This window comes from Sceloporus occidentalis, unplaced genomic scaffold, assembly GCF_023333645.1.
Source record: "Sceloporus occidentalis isolate IW3139 unplaced genomic scaffold, rSceOcc1.0.p SCAF_6, whole genome shotgun sequence".
In the NCBI taxonomy this organism is placed as follows: domain Eukaryota; kingdom Metazoa; phylum Chordata; class Lepidosauria; order Squamata; family Phrynosomatidae; genus Sceloporus; species Sceloporus occidentalis.
Window position 1 is genome coordinate 126,646,960 of NW_028316986.1, and position 21,741 is coordinate 126,668,700.

Genomic DNA, 21,741 nt, shown 5'->3' on the forward strand with positions numbered 1-21,741 from the left:
CCCCCCCCCCCCCAATTGATTCCCGTATTAGGCAGTTGGTGGTGATATGTGCATGCCTCCACCAGTGTGTGTACTGCCAAGACTAATGTGGGGCAAGATTATCTGCAGATGGCCAGCCCACCAATATAGCGGGGCCACTATATTGGTGCAGTATATAATTCCATATTCTTTTCTCCAGCCTCTAATCTAGTTCACTGTACACCCTCCAGCTATAGTCTTGCCTCCAAATAATTGAAAAACCACAAGCAATATTTCCAAGACCCAATTAAGCAATAAATATTTCCTCCATAGGCACATCACAACCCTGCCCATCTGTCTCCAACTGCATGCATTCATTTCCACAAGCCACCCTAAAACTCAACACAGAGCATAAGCCCAAATTGAGAAAACTCTAGCACAGAGGTGGGGATGTATAGCTCTCCAGGTATTGTTGGACAATAGACCTACCCAGAATGATCAATGAGAAGTGATCATGGGAATTTAAGACTGAAATATTGACTGGTTTCTTTTTTTACCCATAATCCAGGTATGCCACTTGGTTTGCATCACTTAGCTGGCCCGGATTCCAAGCTATCTGATAAACTAGATAGTTAGCCAGTGTTTGTTTTCTTTCTTTCTTTCTTTCTTTCTTTCTTTCTTTCTTTCTTTCTCTATATGAGCTGATACATGGGACAAAATGTACAGCTACTATTCTATTTATGAGAAAGAAGCCTGCTGTAGCCTTCCAATGAGAGAAATATCCCACCTATGAGTAACATTTTAATAAGTTTATGGCTGTAGAGTTGATTCCCCCTTTCTTATTCCTTCAGTAAATATGGAAAATTTGGAAGACAGATTAATTTAGGGAGAATGCCAAGCTGAGGTCCGTTTCACAGAGCTCCTTCCAAAGACTGTACAGAAGGATTGAAGCCATAGGAATGAAAAGGGGTGGAAGAAAGTAAAGCATAGAACCTGTGTAAAGCAGATAGTAGTTAAGGCATCATGGAGTCTACTATTTTTGTTTGTCATGGCTGTATTATTCATTTTTACTTTACATTTTGGGAGGGGGAACAAGTATAATTTTATCACAGGTACCTAGGGCTGGGAGTAAATACCCTGAAGACAGAAGTTTCCATCTGATATTGGAAACTAAGCACAGGTTAGTGTTTGTATGGGAAATTACCAGGAGCTATAAGATATATTTCAGATGAAGGAATTGGCAAAACCATCTCTGAGTATTCCTTGCCTAAGAAAACCCTATGAAATTCATGGGGTTGCCATAAGTTGCAGGAGACTCAAAGGCATGCATATCCCCATCCATACCCACACACTTAGACCTATCCAGACACCTTAAGTGGGAGGGAAAGAACCATTCCCCCATTACTGCTTACCTTCTTCCCTCTCCACTTGTTAGTACCTTCTCTCCATCTTGTCCTACTTCTTCCCTTCCACTACTGTCCTAACTACCATCTCTCACACCTCAATTTGTCTCCTTCTTCCTTTGTGCCCCCCTTTGCAACAAGGGCTGTATCACTGTCACCACATGTCTACCTGCTTCCTGTTCTCTTTGCTTAAAGCAGCAGTGGCATTGGAGATTATTAAACACTAACCGCCTGCCAGGATCCAGGTGGATTGTAGCAGTCACTGATGGATCTTATTGCACTGTCCCATGCCTGGACAGTAGGCAGCTCATATCCAATCTGAGCTTCTCCGGCAGCTTTTCAAGAATGGGTAAATCCCCATAAAAATCATGTAAATTAGGTTTTCTGAGATGTACAGATAGTCCAAGGTTACCAACTAAGTGCTATGACCAAATAGGAATTTGCACTTGTGTCTCCCTGCTCCAAGAACTTTAAACATAGATCTCTCAGGTGTGACTAAATACAGTAAAAACGCTATAGTTGAGACATTGTAGCAGAATAAAAATGTAATGATGAAAGTATTTCATTTCATAATGTAAAGATTACATTATGCAAACTAGTATGTTAGCTAAATTAGATGCTCACATCTGAAGAAATGGAAAAAATGGAAATCTTATGGAAGTTGCAATACAACATCTGGAAGACCACCACCCCCCACACACAAAATAAATAACATAAACTAACTAAATATGTATTAATAAAGGAACATACCCATGCACGTGTATCTTCCCACCTCCATGATGGTGAAACCTTAACACCTGGGACTTGACATGAGTACTAAGGTTTTCTAAATGGTTTCATTGATTACAGTTAATTATGGTTAAGTTAAATCTTTGTGTACTCGACAATACATCTTCAATCATTAGACTTCCTTAACTTGCAAAATAGATGCTGAAGTCAGGCTGGCATATTAATTTCTCCAGATGGCAGCTCTGCACTGGCCAGAGTTTTCCCCCCCTCTCTTTGTTGTGTTGTTGTTGTAAGCCTTCAAGTCATTTCTGACTTATGGCACCCTACAGCAAACTTATCACTGGGTTTTCTGAGGCTGAGAAAGTATGATTCACCCAAGGTCACCCATTGGGTTTTCATGGCTGACAGGCAATCAAATACTCTGATTTTCAGGGTCACAGTCCAATACTTCAACCACCACACCATTCTGTCGTTAGGTCTTCCAAACTCCTTAAAAGATAAGAGGAGAAAGACAGATATGCAGACAGACAGATGGGGGGGGGGGGGCGGGGGACAGAAAGTAGGGCTGAATGACCATTGGGACAGAGGGAGAGAAAAATCAGCAAGAGCAAGTAAGGGGTAAGAGCTAATAGAAATAAAAGAGGGAAAGAGAAAACTAAAATGAAAAAGAAAACAGAAAGATCACCAGGATGGAGGAAAGATCACCTGGGTGGGAAAGTGAAGGAAAAGAAACAGGGAAAAAGAGAGCACTTCATTCCATGGGAAACAGCATGGGTTTTCCTCTGACAATCAGGCAGCAGATGGAGTCACTGAGGTTATTTGATCATTGGATTCAGACCCCACGCCTAGCCAATGCTATACAGCTGTTTGAATAAACATGCGGCCTTATCCTACTCAAAACATCAAGTGTGTGCATAATTTTTGGAGCAATCCCACTTTTTCACCACAGTAACATTTATGGTAGAGCTGAAATTTGTGTGTGTGTATGTCTACTTAGAAGTAAGTAGGGTTGTAAATCTTCATTTATTTCATTCTTGCATGTTTGAATAGTGGAAACACCCCCCCCCCCCCATTTTTAAAGTAATATTGGGGGACTTTTCTACAAAAATGTGTTTGCACAAAAACATTGTTTTGTACACAATGGGTTTTGTACAGTGTTTTGTGCAAGCGTGGTTTTGTGGGAATAATCCAAAAACCCATTAAAAAGGAAAGAAGCTGTAGTCTTTTTGTGTTTGCTCAAGAATTAAAAATTAGATGGTGGTTGACTTCCCCTTTCCTCAATGTGTCAAGGCACGCTTTCTTATCAAGGACAAGAACATTTGTAAATATTCTTACATTATTAGAAGTCCCACTGAGTCAGTAATCTCGGGACTCACTCTAACAAAAGACTGCAGCTGTGATCTCTTTATGGGTGGCTTAATTTGATAATGAGATTTAAATTAAATTAATCTCGATCCGTTCTCTCTCTCTCTCTCGTAGTAGACTCACATCTCCTATAGACTCATTCTTAAATTCTGGCACCAAAATGTTAGTTGCCTGGATCTTCCACTTAGATTCTTCTTTCTAACTTATCCTTTGAGGGAAATATATGAGATTCACCTGAGAACTGAGAAAAAAAATTCCTATAGAAATTCAGAACTAGTACAATCTCTTTGACTCTTTCACATTAAACATTTTCCTGTGTATTATGTGATTAGCATAACTACAAAATGCCCCCCCCCCCCCCGTGCACACATGCACACACTTTATTTCTATAAACAGCTATCAGAGACTACCAGAGTTAGTGATGATTGGTCTTACCTCCTAAGCATGCTTTTTTCTTCATGCAAGCGCAGTATTTACAATAAATATGGAGAGGACAGGACCAAATTCTGGAGCTGTTTCACTGTACATTATTATGAGATTCTGATTCCACTTTAATTGCTGTGGTTCCAGCCAGTGGGGCATAGTGATTTCCATTGGACTATTTCTCTGGAGACCAAGGTTCAATTCCCAGTTTGGCCATGAAACTCACTGCGTGACTTTGGGCAAGTCACATGCTCTCACCCTCAGGGGTCAGCAATGGCAAACCTCCTCTGAACAAATCTTGTCAAGAAAACCCCACGATAGGTTGTAACCCACCCGGATTTTACTGTTGTAGCCCGCCCAAATTCCTAGTGATTGGGCAGGCTATAAATAAATAAATAAATTATTATTATTATTATTATTATTATTAGCAATAGCAAAAGCAGCTTCATTTATAAACCGCTTCATACTGAACTAAGCAGTCTCTAAGCGGTTTACAACTGTAAGCTAACAGTAAGTCAGCAATGACTCGAAGGCACACAACACACACACACACACACACTCACACTCCATCCTATGGAATGCTGGGCCTGACAGTTTAGGAATTTGCAATTCTCAGCCAGAGAGTTTTACTGCCTCACCAAACTACAAACCTCAGTATTTCATTGGATGTTGCCATGGCAGCTAAAGTGGAATCATAGTTCTATAACTATGTAGTGTGTAAGCCCCCTTAATGATTCTATCCCATGTGAACTGCGTTGGCTACAACTCACTATGCATACCTACAGAGCAGAATGGATGAAATCAGACCACTGATACTGCCATTGCCACCCACAACATCTGTTGTTCCTCTCCAGTGCCTATTGCACTGCTTTCTCTACCTAATGGTAGGGCTGACCTGTTAGTTTCATATAATCCATGCCTAGCCACAGTAAGTGCTTACTGTGTTTAGCCAGAGCTTTGCACATATACTGAGAAACTGAACAAGAACAGAAGGCCTAAGATATTACAAAATCAATTCTTGGAAAGTGCAAAGAATGCTTACTGGGAATTTGACTCTTACACCTTTTCCCGTTTATTATAAATGGGTAGCACATTCAGGTGGGAAATGCTTTTATGGCAATCTGTTTCAAGACCCAGTTGGGACAATCACTCCAAGCTTCATACCCATGGCTCATGAAACCAGGAATGAGTGTTGGGGGCCAAACACTCTGTCTTTCACCCTGCTTTCACATGTCACTTAAGTGCTTCATTTCTGGTTTGCATTAAACTGGAGTTCTCCATTAAATCCAAATTGGGGAACCAAGATTTAATGTCAGCTAAAAGATCAGAAAAAAGAAACCGGTATCTCAAACTGGTTTATTGTCCCAATATGTTACCTATTAGTAAGGCATAATTTGCCCATTCAGGAAGAAAAGGGATCGCTGGTTTAACGCAAATTCACAAAACAAGCTCTGAAAAGATGTGTAAGGAGGTCAGGATGGAGAGCGTTTAACCATGATGTGGAAGAGATGCACCTCTTGTCATATAGACTCTTCAGCCAGACCCTTATACTAAACCCAGAACTATTTGACATGCACTCATTTTCTCTCGTATAACACTTAACTACAGTAGTAAACCAAAAGATGATGGCCATTTCCACCTGGTAAGGTGTTACAATAATATTTCATTAAATAGAATTGAAATTAGAAAAAACAGCTGTTTCACCAATGTAAAGACATATAGACTAGATGATGAAAAATAATGTTTTCTACAGATTAACATTCTCAGTTGAATGTAACCTATGAAAATGGATTGATGTGAAATTAGTGCAGAATAAAGGTTAAAAAGATGACAAGTGTTAGTAAAATTGATATGAATATTTACCTTTTGAAGATGAGCTATAACTCTCTTGCTCTTCAATGAATAAAATGCACGGAATGATGGGAATAAAAGAAAGAAATCAGCAAATTTAAAGTTAGACAAAAAAGGTGTTATACATGAGAATGACAAACACTATAGGCATTGTTGCAGCATGCATAAAATTAGTGTGAGGAAACTTGGATGACAAAACCATGGCAAGTTATAAAGTCTGGGATCAATACAGAGTTACGCATGCTGAAAGCCATTGAAACCATGTTCCTGAACACACCTAATAGAAGTCTGGATTGTGATCTGTAATTTTTTTTTTTAAAAAAAACCAAGTTTAAAATTTGTTTAGAAATACAATAAAAATAAGGAAGCTATATTCCTATGGCATGTAAGAAAATAAGTTGTGGTGGAAAGGGTTACTGGTGTGAAAAGATGTGTTTTCACCTTTCAATTTTCCACATCATCTATCAGTTGAGAATTTCACAGTAAAACAAAAATAAAGTGTTTGTTTTTTTAAAATGTATAAGCCTCCATTTCCATATTAAGTGTACTTGCATATTGCACTTAATGAGACCACCAATAATAAATCTGCGATGCATAAGAGAGCACTTTCCAGTTCATTCCAACACAGGTAAAGCAAAACTTGCATTGCAAACAATGGAACCTCACAGTCACACACACTCACAGAGTGAAGCGCTCATGAAAGTATGGCAACAAAAGACTGAATTAATTTATAGCTACTTAATCATCTTTCAAGGAACAATAATCATGACTTTTACAACTACCTCACCAATGACACGTTTAAAATAGTTTGATTCAATCTGTGTTCCTCCTTTGAAAGCCCATATGCACTTTTTAAGTGCATTGATTATTTGCACCAACATGTGTATATATATTTTCCCTCTCTAGAAGTTTTTCATACCATACCCCCAACAAATACTGGCATAATATGAAGACAAAATGCAAAAGACCTTTTAAACAACTTATTTACGAGCATAAGAAACAAGCCATCTCAATAAATGCAGTTCTTCGGTCTGAAATCTACAATGAAGACGATTTAGATTATGTTACATGTATTTCTTCAGGAGGATTGTAGTTCCATAGGGAATCACATTACACTGTCTTGGAATTAAGTTTAGTTATTTTAAATGAGCCATACACCATGAATCTGAGATATGGATATTACTACACATTCCAAACTCTTTATTTCATTAACACTATTATTGAATAAATTATATATAACCCATAGTGTAAAAGCAGGTCTACAAAGCAGATTTTCTAGCAATCTCTATTCATCTAAAGTTGATAGATACCAGTATGAAGTAAGGAAATGCTGAAAAATGAAATATTCTGGCATCATGTATAATATAATATCCTCCCGTTCAATAGAATCTAAGAAAGCTTTTCAGACTGACATAGATTCCTGCTGCATTCACTGCAGTTAAACAATATATTTTTGATAAAACACACCATAGCAGAAATAACACAGAGTCACTTTGGCACATTTTCACTTACATTTGAACAATAAAGATATGATTTTCACCAATAAGAGGTTCAACATGAGACATTCCTTTCAGAATTCTTATTCTCATAACTAGAGTTTGACCATTAAAATGGCCTTGTATATAAAATATTATGTAGTGACCCAGGAAGTGGAAATATGGCCTCAAGAAAATATAATGCCAGTTGAAATATTTTCCCCTTATTAATGTATGATCTTCTGTAATTATCACCTCATCCTCATCCTTATCCTCATCTGCAAGAAACAGTACTATATGCCTTCAACAAAAGCTTTATATTTGAATAACATGGAGTTAGTTTAACCACTGGTTATGATACTTCTGGTGTGCCAAAATTATACGTCAAAAAGTAATACTTTTTTAAATAGTATGCTAATAGAATGACTGTTTTTTTTAGTGTGTGTGTACATATGCCAACAACTCAAGAGGTTTATATATGTTTAATTCAACACCATTACAGAGACATATGTGAAAACTTCTTCAGTATTATCCTATAATATTGTTGTGGGGGAAGTAGGATGCTTGAAAGAGACTGTGCTAAGAAATTAACCAAACTGCATACTGACTGTAATCCTAACATAATATTATTACATCCCATTAAAATTAGTTGCATTTCAGATCAAGTTAATGTATAAAGAACAGGTAGATGAATGGAATCCTGGCATTAGAAATGTCAGCAATCAAGTCTTTGATGGTCAATAAGTTCAAAACAAGTGTAGAGATACACAAGGAATAATAACAGAATCATATTTTTATTTTTAATGGTATATTTTATCTAGGTCCTTCTCCTGTGTTTAATATCCTCCATACATATTTTTCCGCTCCCTCTTTCACATTTAACCTGTTGCATGCTCTCTGCAGAAGGTCACACAGAACTACAAATGTCTCAAAGTAAACAGAACAGCAGAGATATAAAACTGAACAATTTGCTCAGTTATTTACCACAGAATTAATTATTAGGAAAGCACGGTTCATTACATTTTATAGTCAATGACACTCTTTGGATAGAACTATTAGTATAGCTGTGTCTATTATACTTATACTTCTTAGAGGTTCTAATTCACAATTCAGTTCTTATTGCAAAATATGGAGCCTATTTTTATGTACATACCATCATTTATGTTCATTTCCATAAGGATAAAAATTACTTATAAGACCCTCTGTATTGTAGAACCAATTTCTTCAGTTTTGTGCAGTAGAAGCATTTACACTGGTGTGTTCATATTTCCTTATACACCCCAGAGAGTAACATTTGTGATTATCTGTGAAACTGTTCTTTGTCAGACATCTAGTAAAATGTAATGAAAAAAGACTACAGCATCCATTCTTATAATAACAGAGCGACACATAATTCTGCCATCACCTTTTCATATATGTCTCAGTGAAACTCTGCATAATACATTCATATCGTTTCACACTAAAATTATTGAAGAATTAAAGCCTAATAAATATAATTAAATTTCTTCTTGATTTTAATAAGGGCCAGCTGCTGTATAATGTATAGAATCTACATCCAAGGCTTTCTTGAAGTCCCAGTCCCCTCAGCCATGTGTATATTTCTCAATTTCTATACTTTTACCAGGCATACATCCATCTGTTACAAACAGTAACAGCTACTGAAATTGGCCAGACATTTGGTGTCTTTTTTCTCCTGGAATGATTGATTATGAAGAGCCATCTCTCATCTGCAAAGATATCCTAGGAACACACCTGGAAAATTCTGTGCTGCTCTATTGAGACCAGTGGAGATACTTGTTTGTTTGAAACCACAGTGTTCTACTTTGGAGACCCCATCACTGCTGGTTACCTAGTTACAGGATTTCTACACAGGGCAATGTAATGCCAGAACAAATGCACTTAACCCCAATTTATATATCCAGTTGGGTTAGCAATGGATTGATAAGAACAACATACAGCAGAAAAACTTACCAAGCCATTCAAAGTAATTATAAAATAAAAACACTTCCATATTTCAACAAGTGATTGTACCTACAGAAAACTAACATTTGTAGTTCAAAGTCTTTTTCTTGTGGTAATACTGTGTGTTTACTAGGCATGCAGGGCAAACAGGAATTGACTGACCATGGTGAATGTGTGGAGGCACCTACTTTACCACCAGCTGTAAAGATGCTCCATATGAATAACAGCTTTTCCCAGAATATGCCCATCTTTTAACAACAGACAGTCAGAACTGTCAGACACCAGTCAGGAAATCTTCTCTCATGTTCACCTGATTAAATTTTTTACCAACATGGAATATGTTAAATTAAGGGCATTTATGCTTTTTTTTTCTTGATTACTGAAACCAATTTAATTTTCCAGGTTTATTGTTTAAAAAGGATGATCAAAGTTACCAAGTTGCATCAGTATCATTTGAACTGAGATGTTATTATTATAACTTATTATCCAATCATATATATATATATATATATATATATATATATATATATATATGAGAAAGATTCTTCACAACCATGAAAATTTTTCTACAAAACACTTTTACCCCACCCAGGAGAAATTACATATGATTAGCAGCTCTGAGTCCCAGTTCTGGGAAAAGAGCGGGATGCAAATAAATACAACAACAACAATAACAATCTCTTCCCTTCCTCATTCTCTTGTACAGTTTCCATACTAGTGACATTCATAAAAAGTACAACTGGATGAATGGCAATGTATCTTTTTTTTTTAAAAAAATGAGATCTTATTTCACAAAAATAATGAAACAAGAAGAGCAAATATCTTATGCATCAAAATCATAAGCATAAGATAGAAAATACATACATGAAAATAAATGTATGGAATGAGAAACAATTTTCTAACGTATCATACATATTTAGTAATTCTTCAATAATTAATTCATACTTGTTGGATAATACCTACAATCCAGTATCTCCCAACCACCTCAGATATTTACGGTAATGTGTTGCTCATGATTCCCTCCTGTTTTCCTTGGTAACAGATTATTTCCCCCCACCTTTGCACTTGATCTTTGACATGCTCAGAAAGGGATATTGTTAACATTGTTCACATTCCTGTCAGCAAATTACAATAGGTCAGGTCCAGCTCACAAAACAGAATTAATGATAAATGAATAAACATGATACAGTAAGCTTTATCATCTTAACTTGCCTTTTGCCAAGAATGCATGAGATCACAAGAAACTAGAATCATCTGCACAAAAAGGTTTTAACGTGCTTGCATGAGCAAGGAACACAAGATATACTTCTTAAATGAAGCTATGGTATAATCAAATGCCCAGTGCTAGCTTCCAATCCACTTTTGTATGATAGCATTGCTTTATTGGTAGAAAGTAATAAAGCATGGATGATTCAATAAAGAATTGCTTTATCTGTAGAAACTAATAAAGCACTGATAAACAAGATCAAGGTATTTTTGTAAAGGAGACGGAGGGAAGAAAACAAACCTAAGATTTTGAACTATAAGCTTGTTATTTGATACCTTGCTCTATACTGCCACTCCTGACAGGAACTTGTGGAAGCTGTCTTCCCCTACGGCTGCTGAAAGGTGTGTCTGCTGGAGACGACTGCATGGGACTTCCTGGTTGGTGCATTCTGCAGGCAGAATTAAGATTAAATGGGATGATGTAACAAAACAGCTGTGCCAATGAGACATTATAAGCTCCCAATGAAATACCATTGTTAAAATGTCTACAAAATGGACAGTAAAGACTTTAACTTTGCACATATGTCACAAGCTATTAATATCTTTTCCCTTCAGAACCTACTCCTTTCAATCTAAGTGTTAAGCAGTTGCTTTTGATTCATCAGACTTGGAATAATCCAAAACACCCAACTACAGATACATTAATCACTAGAACCAATATAATCATCTACATATGCTTGAATACAGAACACAGTATTATTTTTATTCAGATGGCTGGTCTACTCCATCCAAAGATGGATAAAAATAATTAAAACAATAGCATGTGTGCACAAGTCATATACACATACACACACATGCACATATGTGTCCTCACACCACACTCTTCGTGATTTCCTTCTCTAAAACATAAACACAAGAATAGTTTGGAAGTCCTACCAATAGAATTTAAAATCTATTCCCAAGTATATCCAATGAAATGTAAACTTCTGGGAGGGAAGTCTGGGAGGAGCCCGCTGGTGAGAGCAGCGGGTACAAAAGCCGGGAAACCGGCCCACCCGGACACGCCCCCCTCTGCCTCCTCGCACTAGGGGCCACCGACGCCGCCAACGCTGTCACCGCTGGGACTGTGCCCTTGCCGGACGGCCTCTTCCCGGGGTCTGCGAGGGTGCGCAGCTGCGCATCGCCACCGGGAAAGCCGTCTTCGGACTTTCGGACCTCCGCGGCGGTGGTCCCTTTAAGACACTGGTCTCGGCCTGGCTTTGGCGTTTGGCGGCCAGGTGCGAGCGGGGGCTGTTTGTTACACCTGGGGGAAGTCTGGGAGGAGCCCGCTGGTGAGAGCAGCGGGTACAAAAGCCGGGAAACCGGCCCACCCGGACACGCCCCCCTCTGCCTCCTCGCACTAGGGGCCACCGACGCCGCCAACGCTGTCACCGCTGGGACTGTGCCCTTGCCGGACGGCCTCTTCCCGGGGTCTGCGAGGGTGCGCAGCTGCGCATCGCCACCGGGAAAGCCGTCTTCGGACTTTCGGACCTCCGCGGCGGTGGTCCCTTTAAGACACTGGTCTCGGCCTGGCTTTGGCGTTTGGCGGCCAGGTGCGAGCGGGGGCTGTTTGTTACACCTGGGGGAAGTCTGGGAGGAGCCCGCTGGTGAGAGCAGCGGGTACAAAAGCCGGGAAACCGGCCCACCCGGACACGCCCCCCTCTGCCTCCTCGCACTAGGGGCCACCGACGCCGCCAACGCTGTCACCGCTGGGACTGTGCCCTTGCCGGACGGCCTCTTCCCGGGGTCTGCGAGGGTGCGCAGCTGCGCATCGCCACCGGGAAAGCCGTCTTCGGACTTTCGGACCTCCGCGGCGGTGGTCCCTTTAAGACACTGGTCTCGGCCTGGCTTTGGCGTTTGGCGGCCAGGTGCGAGCGGGGGCTGTTTGTTACACCTGGGGGAAGTCTGGGAGGAGCCCGCTGGTGAGAGCAGCGGGTACAAAAGCCGGGAAACCGGCCCACCCGGACACGCCCCCCTCTGCCTCCTCGCACTAGGGGCCACCGACGCCGCCAACGCTGTCACCGCTGGGACTGTGCCCTTGCCGGACGGCCTCTTCCCGGGGTCTGCGAGGGTGCGCAGCTGCGCATCGCCACCGGGAAAGCCGTCTTCGGACTTTCGGACATCCGCCGCTGCGCATCTGCGCAGTTGCGCAGCGTCAGCGGGTGCAGGAGGCTAGAATAGCCTTGGGAGCAGGGGATGCCTACGGTGGCTAGCCCCTGCTCCATTAACAGCCATAGGAGGGTGGGGGAGGGATAGAGACGCGGGGGATGCCTGGGCTGGGGATAATATCTTGGTGGGCGGAGCCCCCATTGAGGTTGTGTGGGGCAGGGGGAGGTATGGCGGTGGGAGAAGGGACTTCCGTTCCAGGGGAAGGCGGGATAGATGCGTCATATCTATCCCGCCTTCCTGTCCCCCTCCCAACCTGAAGGACCTGAGGGTCTCTCCAGTCGTGCCACAAACCCTGTCGCTGCTCCTGTGCAATGCCAGGTCCATTAATAACAAGACCCACATCCTCCAGGACCTCCTGGAGGACTCTAAGTGTGACCTGGCTTGCATTACCGAGACCTGGCTGGGGCCTGAAGGGGATGCTGTGTGGGCTCAGGCCCTGCCTGCCGGGTACTCGGTGAAGGACCAGCGCAGGTTAGGTGGGCGGGGGGGGGGTGTCGCCTTGGTACATAGGAACACCGTGTCCCTCACCAGGAACCACCTCCGACAGACTACCTATAACGAGTGTATTTACCTGACCCTAAAGGCTAGGGACAGTCTAGGGATTCTGTTAGTGTATCGGCCACCCCGTGCATTAGCGGACTCCCTTAACGAGCTGACACAACTGGTTGCTGAGCTGATGTTGGAGACGCCCAGGCTTCTTGTCCTGGGTGACTTCAACATCTCCCTCACGGCCAGCTCTGTTCCATCTGGTGCGGCTCGGGAATTCATGGAGACCATGGCGGCCATGGGCCTGTCTCAGCTGATACAGGGTCCCACGCATTGCGCGGGTAATACTCTCGATTTGGTTTTCTGTTCGGAGGCGGAAAATCCGTGGGTGGAAATAGCTGATATTTCCCCCTTGTCATGGACGGATCATTTCCTGGTAGAGGTGATAATCAAGGCGTCTACCCAGATCCCCCCCGGGGGTGGTGGACCGGTTAGGATGGTCCACCCTCGAAGGCTGATGGAACCTGAGAGGTTCCGAGAAGCCTTAGAGGGGTTCACGGCTGGAAACGACGACGACTCTGTTGATGCCCTTACTGGCATCTGGAATGCCGGCCTTTCTGGGGCTATACACAGAATCGCTCCCAAGCGCCCTCTCAGGCCCGCTTCCAAACGCAAGCCCTGGTACACAGAAGATCTCCGGGCAAGGAAGCGGGCTCTGCGACGGCTAGAGTACCGTTGGCGGAAACACCTTCGCTTAAGCGACAAGACTCTCCTAGACCAACTGTTAGAGGACTATGGAGAGGCAATACGAGCAACAAAGAATTCGTTCTATGGTGCTCGCATTGCGTCCGCGGAGTCACGCCCAGCAGAGTTGTTCAGGGTGGTTAGGGAGCTAACTCAGCTCCCTCCTGCCCTGAACCAGATCCTTGAACCTTCTAAGGCCTGCTGTGACTTGTTTAATGACTTTTTCGTGGATAAAACTTCTCGTATAAGCGAAGGTCTGAACGCCGACATTATGGCAGAACCTAGGGTAGAAGTGTCCGGAGCCTCCGTAGATCGTATTATTCTGGATCAGTTTGAGTCGGTGAGTACCGAGGATGTGGACAAGATCCTCGGAAGTGTTCGGAAAACAACCTGCTCTCTTGATCCCTGTCCCTCATGGTTAGCGGCCCAGGGGGGACCGGCGGTGACACTTTTGTTACGCCGGATAATAAATACATCTTTCAGGGATGGGCGATTTCCATCGGATCTTAAATTGGCCATAGTAAGACCGATCCTAAAAAAGCCCTCCCTTGACCCCCTGGTTCATAACAATTATCGGCCAGTGTCGCTGCTACCATTCCTGGGGAAGGTGATTGAGAGGGCGGTTGCGATCCAGCTTCAGGAGGTCTTGGATGAAACGGATTATCTGGACCCATTTCAAACTGGCTTCCGGGCGGGTCATGGGGTTGAGACGGCCATGGTCGCCTTGGTCGATGATCTCCGTCTGGGCATTGATAGGGGAAGCGTGTCCCTGTTGGTGCTCTTGGACATCTCAGCGGCTTTCGATACCATAGACCATGGTATCCTTCTGGGACGCCTGGCGGAGGTGGGAATTAGGGGCACTGCGCTTCAGTGGTTCCGTTCCTACCTCTCTGGGAGGTCCCAGATGGTGCAGCTGGGGGACGTGTGCTCCAGTGAGCGGGCCCTTAAAACTGGGGTCCCTCAGGGAGCCATTCTGTCCCCCATGCTATTTAACATTTACATGAAACCGCTGGGAGAGATCATCCGGAGACATGGGGCGCGGGGTTATCAGTACGCTGATGACACCCAAATTATCTTCTCCATGTCTCCGACTGATGCAGTGACCGGGGATGGCGTCTCTTCCCTTGCGGCCTGTCTGGAGTCAGTAATGGGCTGGATGAGGGAAAACCGACTCAAACTTAATCCAGAGAAGACGGAGGTACTGGTGATAGGTTCCCCTGGTCCAGGAATGACGGTGGTTCCACCTGTCCTGAATGGGGTCACGCTCCCCGTGAAGGACTCCGTGCGCAGTCTGGGGGTGCTCCTTGACTCTTCCCTTCACCTGACTGCTCAGGTGAATGCGACAGTCAAGAGCACCTGTTATCAGCTTCGGCTGATTCGCCAGCTGCGCCCATACCTGGCCCAGAGGGACCTTGAAACTGTTGTACATGCTCTGGTAACTTCGAGACTGGATTTCTGTAATGTACTCTACATGGGGCAACCCTTATATCTAACTCGGAAGCTGCAACTGGTGCAGAACATGGCAGCACGGCTGGTCACTGGTGTTCCCAGGACCAGCCATATAACACCCGTGCTTAAAGACCTCCATTGGCTGCCCATTCGCTTCCGAGCACAATATAAGGCGTTGGTTATTACCTATAAAGCCCTAAATGGCTTGGGCCCAGGATTCCTGAAGGACCGCCTCTCCCCGTACATTCCGCCTCGCACCCTCAGAACATCCGGGCAGCAACTCCTGAAGGTGCCTGGGGCTAGGCTGGCTGTCACGGCCAGAAGATCTTTTTCCACAGCTGCCCCAGCCCTCTGGAACACGCTGCCCACGGAGCTCCGCTCATCCACCACCCTGGCCCAATTTAGGAAGGGCTTAAAAACCTTCCTATTTAATCAGGCATTCCCCGACTAAGACATCCTGTGGGCCTCCCTCCTCTCTCGTGGCCGTGAGGTTGGGCTAAGGGGTTTTTTATTGTTTTTATGGATGTGTATTATTGTATCTGCTTTTATATTGTATACTTTGTTTGCGCTTCGGCGCACTTTGTTAGCCGCCCTGATCATTCGGAAGGGCGGGGTATAAATAAAAATTTTATTATTATTATTATTATTCAAACACTTTCCAATATATTACCAGTATAAAATTACCTGTAAGAAAAATTTCACAGAACGAGACAATATTGTACAGTAAAACTATTGCAAATCAAGATTCAGAGTATGTTCACACATCACTAACTGTAACATCCCTGTGAGGATTTTAGTATGTTCCTTTTGCTTTGTGTGCATTTTCTTGCATGTGTATACTTCTTTTGACACATGGCTTGAGAGAATTAAATTAGTATTGCTCTCTTTAGTGTTTCCAGGAAATTGCATAGCTATCACAACAAGTATCTGCAAGTATCTCCAGACTGTATCACTGAAGATTACTACATTGAATTGATCAAGAATAGCTAAAGAAAGGGTAGGTCAATAAAATCTATAATTTGTTTCTGTTCCCCTGGCCCAGGAAAAATTCTTGGCCTATTCCTCCTCCCTCCCTCTCTATATGATACCCTATCCATATCATACTGTGAACACTTGGTATCTGCTGTGGCTTGGTTCCAGGACCCTCATAGATACGATAATCTGTGGATACTCAAGTCCCATTGAATACTATTGGTTAGCAAAAACAGTAGCAATAGCAAGTACATTTCTATACCGCTTCTCAGTGCACTTAAGCACTCCCTAAGAGGTTTACAATGTGTAATCCAAATGCCCCCAACAAGATGGATACTCATTTTTCCGACCTATGAAAGGATGGAAGGCTGAGTGGTATCCATCATATAAAACTGCAAAATCATGGTTTGCTTTTGAATTTAAAAAAATCAAGTCGTGGATGGTTGAATCTGTGGATACAGAATCTGTGGATACAGAGGGCCAATGATAACAAGAAAGCTAGAATTTTTTTGTGATTTCAATCTTTATACCTAGTATGAAGAAAACGCATGATGTGAGAACACACCCTTTGTTAAAACTGAACAGGTTTTTGAATTGCTGCAGGTTTTTTTTTTAAAAAAAAAGAAAAATGAAATATTTGGAAAGCTTTTATATGAATGCATAACACAACAAAACAATGGGAAGACAAAACACAAGCATATAGAACTACTGTGGTAAGCTCCTTTTTATGATTTCAACAATCCAGGTAGCAGAGAAAGACTGAGCAGAGGATATGAGAAAAGTGTAGATAATCAGGGGAGGAAAACAGATTGTATTGGAGTGCCAGAATGAGTGAATGCACTGTATGTACTCCAGAAAGTACACCACCATGTTAACATCTGGGAGGTGGAAAACAAATGTGTTGGCTATACATTTAATAGCAACCTTGTCAGAAGTAGAGAAGGTGGTGCCGACCCTCCAGGAGTTAGGTGATGTACAGAACATAATGGTCTGATACTAGAATGCTCACTCGACCTTGAGCGAGTGTGATGTTTCCCCCTAGTAATGACTGGCTGATCACTGATTCTTGGGGTTGGAAGTCCCCTTCTAGAAACACAAGGCAGTAGAACCCTAAAACATTAGGGCCAAAAAGAAATATTGATTCAGTCATTAGGTGCATATAAGTTTCACCCACTCACATGTATGCATACACCAACTGTACTAACATCGATAAATGTATCCATGGTTTTCTGACTCAAAAATATTCCTTAATCTTTATAAATCTGCTTTGAAAATTATCACAGAGCCAGTTTATCATTATCTACACAGATAGAGGTTTGAAATTTTGGAGCTGTTAAAAGAACTGAGATAACTAACACCAAAATTCCTCCAAGTTAAAATAAGCCAATACATTCCTTGTGAATCTCAAAAGAGATATTATTAAATTATTATTAATTATCAAAAAGAAGACATCTAAGCCTCTTGCTGGGATGAATAATGATGTATTTGCTAAATCCACTTTTGGTCTTGCTAAATCCAATTTTGAATATTGGCCTTTAGGTCATGCTGGTGACTGCTATGGGTGAACATGGTATAGTCCTTCGAAAACATGTTCTCTGATCAACTGCACTACTGGATTCTGGCCACAACGTGTAAACAAGCTTCTCTACAGCATGGCTTCACATAACATCATTCCTGATTGTTGTTTCTACTTACCTGGGAAACCAGATTCATATACTGCCAGAAGTACCCATATGCCACAGTTTCCACAATCAGGGAGAAGGAACACATATGACAGCAACAGGTTTGTAACTTGCCAGGAGCCTACAGGTAACTAGCTCTGTTTCCAAGCAGTTACAGGCAAGCCACTTTATAGCCTTGAAGCCACAACTGAGTGGTAGAAGGCTGTTCATTTTCATCTATAGCTTTGTCCACTTTGGAGCAATATGTTCTATACACAAGCTATTTCAGCTTAAATAAGTATATTTAGGAGGTAAGGCCTTTTCCATCATAGAATAAATGAGATAGGAGAAAAACTCCCAATGAAACATAGTATCACTATGCTTGATGAGTTTCTGGTTTACTATACTGATTTCAATCAACTTAGTGAAATAGCTATATTACAGTAAAATAATGCTAGACTTTCACACTTGTGCAGTGAGTATGTAAGTAATAGTGGGGGGGGGGGGGGGAACCAAGGCTTGTATGAGTACCTCAGTGTTTGCTTGATATTAGCAGTATAAATAAACAGGATATTTTATAATGCTTATTCTTTCATATTGGAAAGAATAAGCATTATAAACACCCCCTGAACTTATGCTTTGCTTCCAGTAGATGGCTCACTATTCTAGTCAAAACTATTGCCAATTGTAAAATCTAAAGCTGCTGCCACAATGCGCAATTAATGCAGTTTGACATTTCTTTAACTGTCATGGCTCCATGCTATGGAATCATGGGATTCATAGTTCATTGTGGCACCAGAGCTCTCTGACAAAGAAGGCTAAATATCCCACAAAACTACAAATCCCAGAGTTCCACAGCACTGAGCGACAGGTAAAGCAGTATCAATTCTGCATTGTAAATGCAGCTTAAGTTATTGTTTGACAAAGAAAAAGCCTTCTCCTCCAGGAACCACAGATGTGGTGTTAGATGGCTGGGAGAGGTCCAGAGAGGGAGAAGGAAAGGCTGGCAGTGGGGTGGGATGAAGGTTTTAACATTGGATAATGCCAACAAGGCATTTTAACAAAGATAGGTTCAGCAGAATAATACAGTTGAGTATATAATAAAATACTATATATGTAATGTAGCTGTAAATAAATCACATGAAATGAATTTATATTCATATTAGTGTTTTTAGCCTTTAGTTTGTAATGGTGGGATCAGAGAAGCATAGCCAGAAGCAGATTGAGGTCATCTCCTACCAAGATCTGCTGGGATCCCTTGGAGGTCTCTCAGAAAATGATGTCTTTGGTCTGCATATGGCTATTGAAACATTGACCCAAAACACACAGGGGCCAAAGGAAGTGGCTTACAGATGCATTGGAGGTGTGCCGTTTATACGATGTACATCTCCAACATGGCCAAAAGCCACATCAAGGACATGCTCCAGTTCTTTAGACAGGAGCAAAAAGGAGCCAGGATAATCCAGCTCTTGGATGTATGGTCTGGGTCTGGTGGCGGCGGTCAGCTTTTGGAGAGGGCTGTGTGGCTGCTGCAGACCCGATCCACTTCTGGTTGGAGCAGCCTCAGGCCGCACTTTCGTGACTGTCTGCTTCACCCCACAGACACTTTTCTACTTTCCCTATTCTCTACTAGTAATGCAATAGCCAAGGTGAGAAGCTATCACAGCAAAATGGAAGTGAGAGAATACCAACCTCTTCAATAACAAAAACAAATCCCACATACACAAGCATAGGGCAGACCTACTCTTGTGTATGTCACTGGCTTATCTCTGCTAGACGTTGGTGGGTTGGGTTGGAAGGCCCTCCTCACTATATTATTATCACATGATCTTTTCAAGTCAAGCTTTCCTTAATTTATTAAGGAAAACCAAAAGGGACTCTGATTAACCACATCTTTACTGACCTTAGGTTCATAGTTAGAAACTGCATTCTAACTACTGGTCTAATAAGCATGCAAAGAGATCTCATAGAATCTTGGAGACTAACAGAAAGAAAGATGCACGAGCTTTTCTAGACTTGACTCTACTTCTTCAGATGCCTTGCATGCTGATTTTCCAGACTAACACAGCTATGTCTTTAAATACAGGAATAATTGACACATTTAAATTAAATAGTTTAAAGTTACAAAGTAATTAGGAGAAGATAATTAAATGGTTACACTGAAAACAACTGTTATGTCCTCCTAATACAGCATAACCTGAATAAATACTAGTATTAACTTCTATTTTCTGTCTTTCACAAATCTTTCACAAACTGAAATCCACAACATCATTGCTAACAATAACAGGTTTGTGTTTATTTTTGCCAAAGTATATGATAACAGAAGATGCATCTAACCAGCTGGAGGAACAGTAAGAAGATATAAGGATAAATTCAATGTTCTCTGCCTAAAAAGGGGGCAGTTAGCTTTGCACAGTACAGGAACAGCCTGAATTTCAAGGGAAGTTACCTTCCATTTGCTAATGGAGTTGAAACTTTATTATATGCCTTTTCTTGCTCTTTGTCCCTGGTTTCCACATGGCCAAGAAGGTGAGTGGCCTCTGCCTACATCAATATCCCTCTAGTCTAGGCCATCTTAATTGTTAACAGAAATAACATTTGAGACAGATCTAGGCTTGTGACTCCAAGAGCATCATGTTTCTTCATCATTTTAATATGGTGCTATGGTATATCATGCATTTATACTTTCATCAGAAGCTAAAATGTCATCCTTAGGAACTAGATTTAACAATAATGGCTTAACCTTAATGTTCAAATTATGAAATAATCCATATAAGAATGCAGTGCTCTGAGACTACAAAGGGTACAAAATCAAGGCTGCCATCGTATACCAACATTTGTCTGATGCTAAGCACCACTGAGAAGTAAAATCCAGTGCACATCTATTCAGAAGTAAGTGTCTCTAAGTTCAATTAGATCAGGGGTAAAATCATGAAGGTATCAAGTTGTTGTGGGACTGTAACTCCCCATTTTCCTCATCGTTGGCTGTGATTATTAGGATTGCAAGAACTTAAAATGTAGCACTGAGAAGGCTATTTAATTCTTACTGCTAAATTAGACTAGATGCAATGTATATGTATGTGAAAGTAAAGCCTTGGACACTTAAAATGTAAAAACATATTTTAGCATTTCATAAGAGTAATATAGATTGAATAAACATACAAATAAACAAATAAAGCATGTAAGATACCATCAGCCAGAGAATAGTGGTTTGCTTATAACCCTGCTCTTAGCTTTCTCACTTCAACTCATGTGTTTAATTTATATTCTTCTTCTAGGACATGTTACCTGGAACAAGTCTGAGAGAGATTTCAAAATTGTGTCAGGAAAGTGGAATGAGGGAAGGACAACAGTGCTATTAAGTAGTGCTTTACTCCATAATTGTACACATGTCTGCTTAGAAGTAAGTATCAATGAATTCATTGTGGCTTTCCCCTCAGTAAAATAGTATTTGATTCCAATCTCAATTCCTAAAATGTAAGATGCCATAGATCTATCCGCTTACAAAGCTCAATGTCTAATAAAGAAATTAATTCCCTTAACACTGAGGGCAGAAAACTAAAGCTGTACACAATCTTTAACTTGCTGCAGCTCTGTGAACCAGGGCTTATTTATCTCTTAGATGCTCTTAAAGACCTTCTTTTCCTATACAGTTATCCCTCCATATTTGCGGCTTTGATATTTGCGGGTTTGATTATTCATGGATTTGATTAATATGTTCTCTCTAGGAATATCTAGGTTCTCCAGTGCAACTCTATGGGCAACTTTAACTAAAAGTTGCACTGAAAGACCTCTACTAGGCCTTTGTAGCTCCTCCAGCACCGTTCTATGGTCAGTGTAGGTTGGACA

The 21,741-nt window shown here is 41.6% G+C and overlaps 1 protein-coding gene across 49 annotated transcripts in view; it reads right to left on the minus strand.

Annotated features, from left to right (window-relative positions):
• Nucleotides 1-21,741, minus strand: part of RIMS1 (regulating synaptic membrane exocytosis 1) — a 330,044-nt gene that overhangs the window by 70,113 nt on the left and 238,190 nt on the right. For 19 of the 49 annotated variants that reach the window (XM_089530972.1, XM_089530970.1, XM_089530955.1 and 16 more), the window contains one exon: nt 10,709-10,821. In XM_089530972.1, coding sequence (XP_089387098.1) covers nt 10,709-10,821 — 113 coding nt within the window. Of the gene's footprint in view, nt 1-5,741; nt 5,772-10,708; nt 10,822-17,155; nt 17,342-21,741 lie in introns of all 49 variants that reach the window. The other 30 variants (XM_089530919.1, XM_089530918.1, XM_089530966.1 and 27 more) reach the window with 3 other exon arrangements.